This window comes from Sus scrofa, chromosome 1 (assembly GCF_000003025.6).
Source record: "Sus scrofa isolate TJ Tabasco breed Duroc chromosome 1, Sscrofa11.1, whole genome shotgun sequence".
NCBI lineage: Eukaryota > Metazoa > Chordata > Mammalia > Artiodactyla > Suidae > Sus > Sus scrofa.
Window position 1 is genome coordinate 116596704 of NC_010443.5, and position 12761 is coordinate 116609464.

Genomic DNA, 12761 nt, shown 5'->3' on the forward strand with positions numbered 1-12761 from the left:
TCTGCACTTGTGGGAGCCAGTTAGGCAGTCTCTGAAAAGTGTCACTCTGAACCTGCTGCTGAAGATTGAAGTCCACAGCATGGGCAGTCAGACGAGAAGATGGATTTAAAGTGGGGAGAGCAGGAACCAGCTAGTAACTGTAATGATGGACTAAGGCTTGTGTTAGTTCTTGCTGCTTCTGACCCAGATGGTGTGGGCATCCTACAGACGCCAGGACCCTTTGCCACAGAGCTAAACACAGATACCTGGCCCAGGGTCAGAGAAGCTGAAGGAGGATCTAGGGGAAGGTGGAAAGGGGGTGGGTCTGGTTGCTTGTTGGTACCAAGGAGATGAGCCAGCAGATAACGGATGTCCCACAAGGGCTCCAGAATGGCTGCTGCCTCACTTCGGCCCTCCACATCTCCCCTGCATCTCTCTGTGGTCCACTCTAACCTGAAAGAGAATTCAGGGAAATGTTCAATCTAGGCAAGCCGTCAGATTTCAAAGCTACCATAGGTGGGGGGGGGATGTGGGGGAGGGCTGGGCACTGATATCTTATAAGAGCTCTCCAAGTGATTTTTGTGGAGGCAGGTTGAGAACCTCTGACTGAGGTGATTCTGAAGTGGAGGCTGACCAAGCCCTGCAGGCAATTCTGGATGCCTGATAAGTCCCCTCCTCTCTTGAGAGGCACTTGTAAAAAGTAGTGGAAGGAAAAAGGGAGGGCTCAAATACTGTGGAGGCTTCTGAAGTGTTGATGCTGGAGGCTGTGTTGCAAGGGGGTGAGGAGGAAGTATGTGATGAAGCAACGGAAACTGTGGACCTAGACCCTGCTTTGGAGAAGTGTGTTAACAAAGGCAGCTTGGGGAGTTAGCTAGATCAAACAAAAATATTCTCAAGTATTATGGGGGTGGGGGATCTGGATTGACTTTTCGCCCTCTGGGCTTCTTAACTCTTTGCTTGTTTCTTCTGTGCTGGTTCTCAGGATTCTACATCCTGCCTGGTATCCAAGAGCCTGACATTTGCCTTCTGTCCCTGTGGTGAATCTGGGACTGTCTTTCATCTGTGCCCAGTTTGTAAGATCTGGGGAGTATTTCCTAAGAGGGGCTCTATGTAAAGTTTCTGAATTGAGGAGTTCCTGTCATGGCTTAGTAGAAACAAATCAGACTAGCATCCATGAGGACGCAGGTTCAATCCCTGGCCTTGCTCAGTGGGTTAAGGATCTGGTGTTGCCATGAGCTGTGGTGTAGGTTGAAGACATGGCTTGGATCCTGCGTGGCTGTGGCTGTGGTATAAGCTGGCAGCTGTGGCTCCGATTCTACCCCTAGCCTGGGAACTTCCATATGCTGTGAATGCAACCCTAAAAACCAAAAAAAAAAAAAAAAAAAAAAAAAAAAGTTTCCAATTTGAGTTAAAATGAGGAGAGAAGAGATTGATAGATAAGATAATGGAAATTACTGAAGAATGTTCAGGGATGGAAACCAATTTCTCTTAGGATTTAGGAATTGTAAAATAGAAATCTGTAGGCTGTTTGGCAGTTTGAGAGGAAGGTAAAAAGAGGCAGTTTGGTACACATGGAGTTCACAAATTTGACATGTAAACTTGACTATTTTCATAGAAGCCCTTTTTTCTTTTTAATAATCTTAGCATTTTCATTGGTTGCACATGTGCTAAAGGACTGTGTTGGTTAGTTCATCTGTATGCTAATAGTCAGAAAACAGTAGTTTATGGCATACTTATCATTTGTATGTTGTCTGATGAATTTGCTTTTTTTGTAACAGTTGTGTTACCATTTATCCTCAATTCACAAAAATGGATCGTTGGTTCACAAGCTGGTTCTTTGAAATACATATGGAGAATAAAAGCCTATGTCTCGGGAGTTCCCAATGTGGCTCAGCAGTAATGAACTTGGCTAGTATCCACAAGGATGCCAGTTTGATCCCTGGCCTCACTCAGCGGGTTAAGGATCTGGTGTTGTCATGAGCTGTGGTGCAGGTTGCAGATGGGGCTCAGATCTGATATTGCTGTGGCTGTGGTGTAGGCTGGTAGCTACAGCTCCAGTTCAGCCCCTACCTTGGGAATTTCCATTTGCCCTGGGTGTGGCCCTAAAAAGACAAAGAGAAAAAGAAGGAAAAAAAAAAAAAAAAGACTTTGTTTCAGAAAAACTTTGCAAACCTAATAAAAACATGTTACAGTAAAATTTTGGAATGTAAATCTGTGTCTGCTGGGATATGTAAGTCTGAAAATGAGGACTTTATGCAGCAGCCAAAAATAGAAAGGGTGAATTGGATGCATGATAATGAATATTAGACTTTTTATTTTTAGTAGATTAAGAATCCTTTCACCCCAATCTCTCCACCTCCTTTTTATTGCTATGGAACTTGGTTAAATTGTAACATGCAGCTCTTAGTTTACTTCACAATACAACAAAATGATGTATCTCCTAAACCAATCAAGGTTTTAGAACAACCGCAGAATAATGCTTTCCATATACGTTATGTTGGATAATATTGACAATGAAATCAGAGAAGAGAACAAAGCAGAGGTTTGTTCTCATCTGTACTTCTGCCAGTCAAAACTACTATAGTTCTCACTGTTGCTGAAACACTTTTATGGCACAAATGAACATTATACAGCTTGAATGAACCTTTCCACAGAAAAGAAACTCATGGACTTAGAGAACAGACTTGTGATTGTCAAGGTGAGGAGAGGGAGTGGGGTGGACTGGGAATCTGGGGTTAATGGATGCAAACTATTGCCTTTGGAATGGATAAGCAATGAGATCCTGCTGGATAGCGCTGGGAACTGTGTCTAGTCACTTGTGATGGAGCGTGATGGAGGAAAGTGTGAGAAAAAGAATGTATGTATATATGTATGTGTACTGGGTCACTTTGCTGTATAGTAGAAAATTGACGGAACACTGTAAACCAGCTATAACGGAAAAAATAAAAATAAAAAAAAAAAGAGCCGCCGTCAGTGACAAACAGAAAACAGAATGTAACACTGGCAACATTCCTCTTTTATTCTATTTTTTATTTTCTTTTTTTGCTTTTTTTAGGGCTGCAACCATGGCATATGGAGGTTCCCAGGCTAGGGGTCAAATCAGAGCTATAGCTGCTGGCCTACACCACAATTCACAGCAACACTGGATCCTTAACCCACTGAGCAAGGCCAGGGATCTAACCTGCATCCTCATGGATACTAGTCAGATTCATTAACCTCTGTGCCATGACGTGAACTCCCGTTCCTCTTTTAGATGATACTGTTGGATTTTAAACTTTAGTGTGATTCTGTATCACCCAAATGCTGGGAGCCCCGAGTTTCTGATTTAGTAGGTGTGGGATGGAGCCCCCAGTTTTACATTTCTACCTGATTCCTAGATGCCGCTGACATGAGTGATTGAGGAGAGCACTTTGATAACTGCTGGCATAGCTGTCAAGTTAGTATGAGGTGTGCTTACTGGCAGATCTTTTCCTTGACAGCACAGCTGGACAAAATTGTTATGCACAGAATGTGAAGCAGGTGGCTACTTGTGCTGTGCTTGGGTGAGAGAAATGTGCTCAAGGACTTATCATTGGAAAATCCGTGCTAAATCCAGGAAGATCCCCTCTACCCCTTTACCCTGAGTTAATCACATCAGCTGTGATATATAGACTGTGTGGAGATGCTGTGATTAGTACCGAGAGAGCACCAGTCACAAGTGGGTAGACAAGGACTAAATAGTTGCATCTAAATGTCCTCCTACACTCTTCTTTATTCACAGAAGATAGTTGAAAAATTGAGATATAATTGACTTAAAACATTGTTTTAGGTGTACAACATAAGGATTTGATATATGTATATATTGAGAAATGATTACTACAATAAGATTAGTTAACATCCATCACCACATATAGTTAGAATTTTTTAATAATAATTAAAAAGATCTTTTTTTTTTTTTTAAAGATCTATTCTTGGGGGTAGCAGATTTAAGACAACTTTTTTCCCCACTAGAGTCTGCTGGCTGTTGATGAGAAGGGTGCTCAAGAGTTTCTGGAATGAAGGATCTGTGTAAAAAGCATTTATTTACAACATCAACAAACTGAACACAGACCATTTCTGGGATTTCAGGTGGCTTAGCTCAGTAGACTGCTCTCAGTCTGAACTAGCTAATCTCTAGTAGCCTGACTGTTGGAAAACTTGATGACCTCCTTTATTAAAGAAATAAACGAATGATGTATTTATTATTGGGCATATTCTAAAACCACACATATAAGTTGCAACTAAACTTAAAAATCTGATCTCCAGAGCTCCACAGAACTCAATAGAGGATCTACATTTCATTTGGCATCATCTCCCTGGTTGAAACAATCTATACTTGTACCCTTTTCTGTAAATGCTTGTTCATCTAGCATCCTACAGACTGTGAAAAGTAGCAAGGCTTGCTTCTTCCTTTAGTCTAAAATTTCCCCATGATTTCTGGCTCTACATGTGAGCCAAATATGGAGAACCATTGGACAGAATCACCAAGTACACTTGCTTCCACTCCTGCTAACCTCAAACTGGGATCTAGGATCTTCTAATTTTGTAGAAATATGTAATAGAAAAGAAAACATCTGAATGTGAATCCTGACCTATAGCATTAGCTGGATAGAGATATCTTGGCGAAAAGCTATAAGTGATAATGTCTCCCTCATTGTCATTTTGCTTTTTTTTTGAATTTAAAAATTTCTAATTTATCTTTTTGTTTGTTTTGTTTTGTTTTGTTTTTGCCATGCCCTGGGCATTTGGAAGTTCTGGGGCTGGGGATGGCCAAATCAGTGACAACGCTGGATCCTTAACTGCTTAGGCCACGAAGGAACTCCTGGTTTACCTATTTTTTAAAAGTGAGCCCAAACTGGTGTTCTGCATGTGTTCCAAAAGGCCATTGGTGGTCATTTATGAATTGCTATCACAATTACCCGCACAGGATTTTTTCAAAGGTTTGGCAATACTCTCCCTAGTCCTGCTGCACTAGCACCACCGTGTGGTAACAAGGAACAACTTAAAAAAGGGGATGATTGATTTGATCCTCTTGTAGCTAAGATTACTAAATTTCTGTCTAGAAAATATTAGGAAAAGCAGAATATTATTTTTTAGAGAAGAAGTTAACTCAATTAGGTGAACATTTATTGAACACTTTCTGGATGCTAGGCTTGTGCTAAGCCCTTTACATGTATTATTTCACCGTCTTCTTATTGAGACCCCAAGAAGCACAGTTACACCTGTTTCAAGATACAGAGAAGTGCCCAGGTAAGCAGCCCAAATACCTTCTAAAGGTGAACATCAGGAAGATATTGACATGGCACAACACTGTAAATCAACTCTAAAGGAAAAAGGAAGATGTGGTTGTAAAAATATTACTGACTGCACCCACTGGACTTCCTATGCCCTTGGGACAAGCTGAGTAGTTCACTGACACAATATCACAAGGCACATTTCCTTGAAGGGGGGCATTATTTATGATGGAAGGAAAAGTCTTAATTCAGGGTCTTCTCTGTGCATCTTATCCTGTTCACTTTTCCTCTGGCAGCTCAAAGAGCTGAGAGTGGAGAGGAGTGAGTTTTAGCATTCATTAATTCCTGTAGTAACAAAACCTTACCTTGCTCCAGTTGCCCAGAAGACTAATCATTAGTCTAAAGATTTTCAGGTTGTTAACCTAACTCTTGGTTCCATTCACAAATGGCAAAAATAGATAAATAAATAAATAACTTTTTCTTTCTTTCTTTCTTTCTTTCTTTCTTTCTTTCTTTCTTTCTTTCTTTCTTTCTTTTTTCTTTCCTTCCTTCCTTCCTTCCTTCCTTCCTTCCTTCCTTCCTATTTCTAGGGCTGCACCATGGCATATGGAAGTTCCCAGGCTAGAGTCAAATTGGAGCTGCAGTTGCTGGCCTATGCCACAGTCAGCACAGATCCGAGCCAATCTGTGACCTGTGCTACTGCTTGAGGTAATTCTGGATCCTTAACTCACTGAGCGAGGCTAGGAATCAAACCCACATCCTCATGGACGCTGTCTGGTTCTTAACCAGCTGAGCCACAGTGGGAACTTCCATATGTGTCCTGAATTTTAAATAATAAATTACAAACTCTTGTAACCTAACCCATTATTGTGTTGGAAATAAGTGTTTATCAAGGCCACATCTGTCAAAAATGGCACATTTCTTATGTGTCAGATTCTAAGCACTTGAAATGTAAACTCATTTCATCCTTATAGGAAGATACTATTATCTAGTTTTACGGATAAGACAACTGAGGCACAGATGTTAATAGTTTTCCAAGGTTACACAGCTGGAAAGAGGTTATATTAGGATTTGAATCCAGGCAGCCAGCTCCAGAGGGTATATAGTTTTTCACCATTGTTCAAAGTGTCTGTAATTTCCATGCACAGGTTTTTTTTTTTGTTTTTTTTTAAGGACCGCACCTTGGCACATGGAAGTTCCCAGGCTAGGGGTCCAATCAAAGTTGAAGGTACCAGCCTACATCAGAGCCACAGCAATGCCAGATCCAAGCCTCGTCTGTGACCTACACCACAGCTCACGGCAATGCCGGATCCTCAACCCACTGAGTGTGGCCAGGGATCGAACCCGCAACCTCATGGTTCCTAGTTGGATTTGTTTCCGCTGCACCACGATAGGAACTCCAGCCCTGTTACTTTCTAGCATTACAAAATTAGGGACGTTTCTTCGTCTTTCGGAGTTGCAATTTAATAATCTATGAAATGGGAATAAAAACTTCCAGAAGTTTTACATCTCTGTTAGGAATACAGTGTCAACTATTTTATTTTTCACTTTTTAAGGTGCCCTGTGTGGTAAAATGTCTTTGTGGGATTGTGTATTTGTTTTCTTCTGATTTTCTAAGTTGAATTATCAAGGGCAAAGGTCATCATCCTTTCCCTCTGCATACTGTTATTTGAATTGTCACTGTCTTTCAGAATCCCCTACTTTGAAACTAGTGCAGCTAATGGGACCAACGTAAGCCTAGCAATTGAGACGCTCCTGGACCTGATAATGAAGCGAATGGAACGGTGTGTGGACAAGTCCTGGATTCCTGAAGGTGTGGTGCGTTCCAACGGCCATACCTCTGCAGATCCTTTGAATGAAGAAAAGGAGAAGGGGTCATGTGGTTGTTGAAGAGTCCAGTGAGCTACACAGTAATTCCAGTGGCCCAGGTCTGTGACTTCCTCTATGGCGATACATGACACAGAGAAAGATAAATGGGCATTGTGTACAAACTGTTTCTCACCCCTCAATTAGGCCTATCAGTCAAGCATCCAGTTTTAAAATTACTTTGCTGCAACCTTGTAAATATTGCTTTAAGATTCAGCCTGAGAGTTAGGAGAACTATTCCCCATAGCCAAAAGTGCCTTATCAAGTCTTAGCCCAGGGCAGTAGATCCTTCAAGGGTTCAGGATTCTGTAGGCACAGAACAGTGCATTTACTTTGTAGAGTGACAGAAGATACCATCGCCTGCCTTAATGTAAGTAAGCCCAGAGTCTCACATTCAGGATCTTGATACATTGATAAAACTCTCAGTCTTTAATCAAATTTTGAAAACCTGACTTGCACCATAGGTGACTTTCTGAAATGCCATGTAAACCATTTGAATGTTAAATATGAATATATGCAAACGATGGTTCAGTGTTTGTGAGTGTTAATTTATGTAAGCATTCTCTTTAAAATGACTATAGGACAAATTATTGGCCTTATCTATAGACCCTGGAGAAACTGGACTGACCAGTTATGTACTCACTGTGACTATTGTTTGTGGGAAAGGGATTGGGAGTGAGGGCTAGGGTGGCTTAATATTGTATGAGCAATGGAAATGGGACTTCTGGCTCCCTGCTGGATTCTCTTTGCTCCGACAGGTTGATTGAAGGGCCAGGGAACTAGATTTTTATGGCTTTAGTTCATTGTGATCTGTGCATTTATACTTGGCTTATATGCTGGCCACATCTGAATGTAGCTGGTGCTTATGCTAAAGTTATTTGTGATAAGTAAACACATAGCTTCGTTTTCTTCATATTTATAATGTTGTTCTGGCACCCTCAGATTGTAGTTTCAATTAGCTTGAGAACTACTAATCTTCTATTTTCACCATCAGGCTCTCTGTTGTTCATCTTTGCAACTTTTTTTTTTAAATTGGGGGAATTAGTTTTTAATTACATAAAATGGCTGTTTACTACTTGGAGTCTGGATGTTTGTACCTAAGCAGTTACATCTGTATTCTAGCTCGATATAAGAAAAATGAAATGTTCCATAGCCATGGGCCTTTACTGTACCTGCTGGATCTTACCAAGGTCATGTATTCTTCTGCTTTGCCAAAGTGTCTTTTTACCAAATTAAAGGTGGTTTCAAAATTGGCTTCATGGCAATTGTTTATAAAAATCAAAGGGGAAAATTCTTATTTATTAAAGTAGTTTAAGTAAAGTAGATTAAAATTTCCAAAGAGTGGAGTTCCTGTCGTGGCGCAGTGGTTGACGAATCCGACTAGGAACCATGAGGTTGCAGGTTTGGTCCCTGCCCTTGCTCAGTGGGTTGATGATCTGGCGTTGCCATGAGCTGTGGTGTAGGTTGCAGACGCGGATCCCGAGTTGCTGTGGCTCTGGCGTAGGCCGGTAGCTACAGCTCCGATTCAACCCCTAGCCTGGGAACCTCCATATGCAGCGGGAGCGGCCCAAGAAATAGCAACAACAACAACAACAAAAGACAAAAGACAAAAAAAAAAAAAAAAAAAAAAAAAATTTCCAAAGAGCTTAATGGCTATTTAGGAAGAAATACCACCCATTATAATTTAAATAAAGAATAAAAATAAACATCTTGTGGTGACAAATGTTTGGCAAAACTGTAATTAGAAAAAGGCAACTCTGATGGAAATTAATTACTTTTACATGATAATTTTCTTTTTTTTCTTCTTTTTTTTTTGTGTGTGTGTCTTTTTGTCTTTTTAGGGCTGCACCCTCAGCATATGGAGGTTCCACGGCTAGGGGTCTAATTGGAGCTGCAGCTGCCGGCCTACACGGCAATGGGCAATGCCGGATCTCCAATCCACTGAACTAGGCCAGGGATCAAACCTGCATCCTCGCAGATCCTAGTTGGGTTTGTTAACTCCTGAGCCATGAAGAGAACTCCTCAAATAGCTGTTTAATTGAGGATTTGTCCTATTTTTTTTTTTTTTTTTTGCCACTGTCCTCCCACCATCCCCGTAAAGAAACTACCTGTTAAAAAAAAATTAACTTATTAAGATCTTATATATTTCTATCCTTGAAATGCGAACTTTTAAAAATACTAAGAAGTCTTGAGTCCTGTGTATTCGAATTGTGTATTATAGTGAGGAAAATATCCAGACATTTGAAGGACAGAGTCATAATCACAAGCAGTGCCTTCTAAAGTTGCCATAAGACTTAAGTGGAGTCAATCATACTTTTGTAGCTACATATCAGGGAATATTTTATATAGTTTATTTGTATAGTTAAAAAGAAGACAGTATCTATATGTCTGAGCCTATCAACCAAATGAGCAGTTAGCTACAGAGTCCATTGGCCTTAATCATAGTATGCAACTAAGCATACACATGCTATACTGCACACAAAAGAGTCATCTTTAATTATTGAATAAATAACTTGTAGTCTCTTTGGAAATTCATTCATTTAAATTTATATTGAAATACCATCTTTTTGGGTGTCAATGCATTTTTCTATTTACAAGCTTGTATAAAAGTGAAGTGTATCTTCAGGGAACTTTGTGCCAATTAAGCTTATAATAAAAAAGTGGTTTAATCTGTCAAGTTTGTGTGTGAACATAACTTCATTTTCCATCCCAGTAAAGTTTCCAGCCAGAGATTCTCATGCTAAATGAAACTGCATTCAGGGACACAAATTCCATTAGATGCTCGATGAGGGAGCAGCCAAGACATATTCTGAAGAAGGTAATTCAAATATGTTGTCCTCAAACACCTTATGGAGCAACTACAGTGTGGGAAGTGTTATATGAGTTGTTTGTGGGTGAACACAGCAAGGATGATAAAGGCATGAACTAGGACTGGGGCTGAGAGATGGATGCAAGAGTCACTGGGAAAGGTGTTTTCATTGACTAGATGGGGAAGGGAGATGTGGGGAGATGGATTCTGTCCTTATTTCCTACCACACTGGCCACCTCACTCACACCTCTGCAGGCATACTGGCCTTCCTGGAGTAGTCCATTGGGTTCTTGCCTTAGGATTACTTGCTGTTCCCTCTGTTTGGAATGCTGGTCTTACAGATATCTGCATGCTCCCTCTCCCATCCTTTAAGACAGTTCAAGTGTCATTTTGTCAACAAGGACTTTACTGATCACTTTATAGAAAATAGCAGTCACACCCCCCCCCCATGGCCCCAACCAGATTGTCACCAACTGCCTTCTTATACTGCCTTGTTTTTGTACTTGTCACTTATCCACTCAATATACTTACATGTTTATCTCCATCCACTAAGATAAAAGCTCCATGAGGACTGGAACTTGGGAAGTTTTCTTCAAAATTGTGTTGCCTGATACACCGTAGCTACTCAAATGATTGTTGGTGGACTGAATAAACGACTTAAGATGCAGCCAGGTCAAGTGAAAGAGCTTTTGAAGACAAGAATAGAATTTGAAAATAACTTCAAAAATGTTTAGAAAGGCTTGCATATAATAAATCCATATTGGCTTGTTATGAGAAATTAGGAAATCTGAGACATGCACTCTGACCTTTTGAAGTTGATATTAAGATAGCTAACAATGTATTGAAGAAATTTTCAATAAGGGATTTTTAAAAATTAAACTAGGTTTATAATATTGTGTTAGCAAGTGATTCAATTAAACATATATGTATACATACACATATATACACATACATATATTTTTTAGATTCTTTCCATTATAGGTCATTATAAGATATTAAATATAGTTCCCTAGGCTGTACAGTAGGTCCTTGTTTATTTTATATATAGCAGTGTGTATATGTTAATCCCATACTCCTAATTTATCCCTCCTCCCTCCTTTTCCTTTTGGTAGCCATAGTTTGTTTTTAAAATCTGTGAGTCTGTTTCTGTTTTATAAATCACTTAATCTGTATTATTTTTTAGATTCCACATATAAGTGATATGTGGTATTTGTCTTTCTCTGTCTGACTTAACTTCACTTAATATTATAATCTCTAGGTCCATCCATGTTGCTGAAAATGGCATTATTTCATTCTTTTTATGGATGAGTAGTATTCTATTGTGTATATTTTCTTTCTTTTTTTTTTTTTTTTTTTTTTTTTTTTTTTTTGTCTTTTTACCTTTTCTAGGGCCACTCCTCTCCTGCGGCATATGGAGGTTCCCAGGCTAGGGGTCTAATCGGAGCTGGAGCCACCAGCCTACGCCAGAGCCACAGCAACGCGGGATCCGAGCCGAGTCTGCAACCTACACCACAGCTCACGGCAACGCCAGATCGTTAACTCACTGAGCAAGGGCAGGGACCGAACCCGCAACCTCATGGTTCCTAGTCGGATTCGTTAACCACTGCGCCACGACGGGAACTCCCCACATATTTTTAAAATGAATCATTGATCTCAAAAAAGTAAGGGAAATACCCTGAGACCATCCTTCTCCCTCCACAAAAGCAGACAATAACAATGGCAGCAATAAAGGGAACTTACAACAATCCAATATTGAGTATGGTTTGCTTTTGATTTGTTTTTTGCCAGTATCCTAGTAATCAAAGTGCTTGGTTTTAATGGCTACATGCCATTACAAGAGAAAGCCTTAGATCTGTTGGAGGTAGGGCACTGCAATGGAGGATCCCCTACCCATAAACACATACAAAGCCAGGTGTGGTCTATGTTGTTTCCCCAGAAAACATATAGCCATAAGTACGCTTTTACACAGATTTGCCGTTCAAGTTTATGTTACCTTTTTTCCCTGTGAATGCCTAAGCCAAGAAATTAACAAACATAAAGTGATTTGTGGTTGGTAATAGCACTGGATTACTCGGGAAACAAAGCAAACTCTTTGCAGATGGAACACCTTCACTCAGAAGTTACAGGATTCTTGCAGAAAACACCCTACCAAGGATGAACTCACAATTTAAAATGAAAGCCTATCCTTCCAGTCCCAACCCAGCAATATGGCGCTTAATAACTTCAAATAATACACTTATCAGATAGAGAAAACAAAGATGTGTAAGATATTTACAAGCATAAAAGGAATAGAAATATCTAGGAAAAGCAGAAGACTTTATTAAAGATACAAGACTGGTTTGAATTTCAAAAAAAAAAAGACTTCAACAAATGGAAAATATAGACACTGATATTCAAAATATAATGGTCAGAAGTCAAAAGGCAAGTTTTACAGCTGAAGAGAGAATTGGTAAATTAGAAGGTAGATTGGAGGAATTTACACAGAATTCAGCAGAGAGAGATAAAGTATGAAAAAGGTTAAGAGGAAAAATTAAGGTTCCAACTATGGCTAATAGGAATTCTAGAAGGAGAAATAAGAGAAAATGGTGGAAGAGGAAATGTATGAAAATAAAATAGCTGAAAAATTTTTTAGTAAATTTAGGATTCATAGGTCTCAAGCAAGCTAAATGAAAAATAGTATTTCCAAGATTTCATATCAATTTGTTGGATATGAAATGTGTTTTTCTCCTCCTTCCTCTTATATTCTGTAATAGCAATTGGGAAGAAAAAAAAATTCTAAAACTGGCTACTTACTTATTCAACCTAGAGCAAAACACTGAGTGTGCTCATAGGCTGAAGGGAACAGAGTATCAAAT

General features: G+C 39.7%; 1 protein-coding gene across 19 annotated transcripts in view; it reads left to right on the forward strand.

Annotated features, from left to right (window-relative positions):
* The window catches only part of RAB27A (RAB27A, member RAS oncogene family), a 73662-nt gene extending 63888 nt beyond the window's left edge, over positions 1-9774 (forward strand). For 18 of the 19 annotated variants that reach the window (XM_013992966.2, XM_013992965.2, XM_021083913.1 and 15 more), the window contains one exon: positions 6923-9774. In XM_013992966.2, the coding sequence (XP_013848420.1) occupies positions 6923-7121 (199 nt within the window). In that variant the 3' untranslated portion in view covers positions 7122-9774. The remainder of the gene's footprint in view (positions 1-6922) is intronic. The other variant, NM_001032357.1, reaches the window with a different exon arrangement.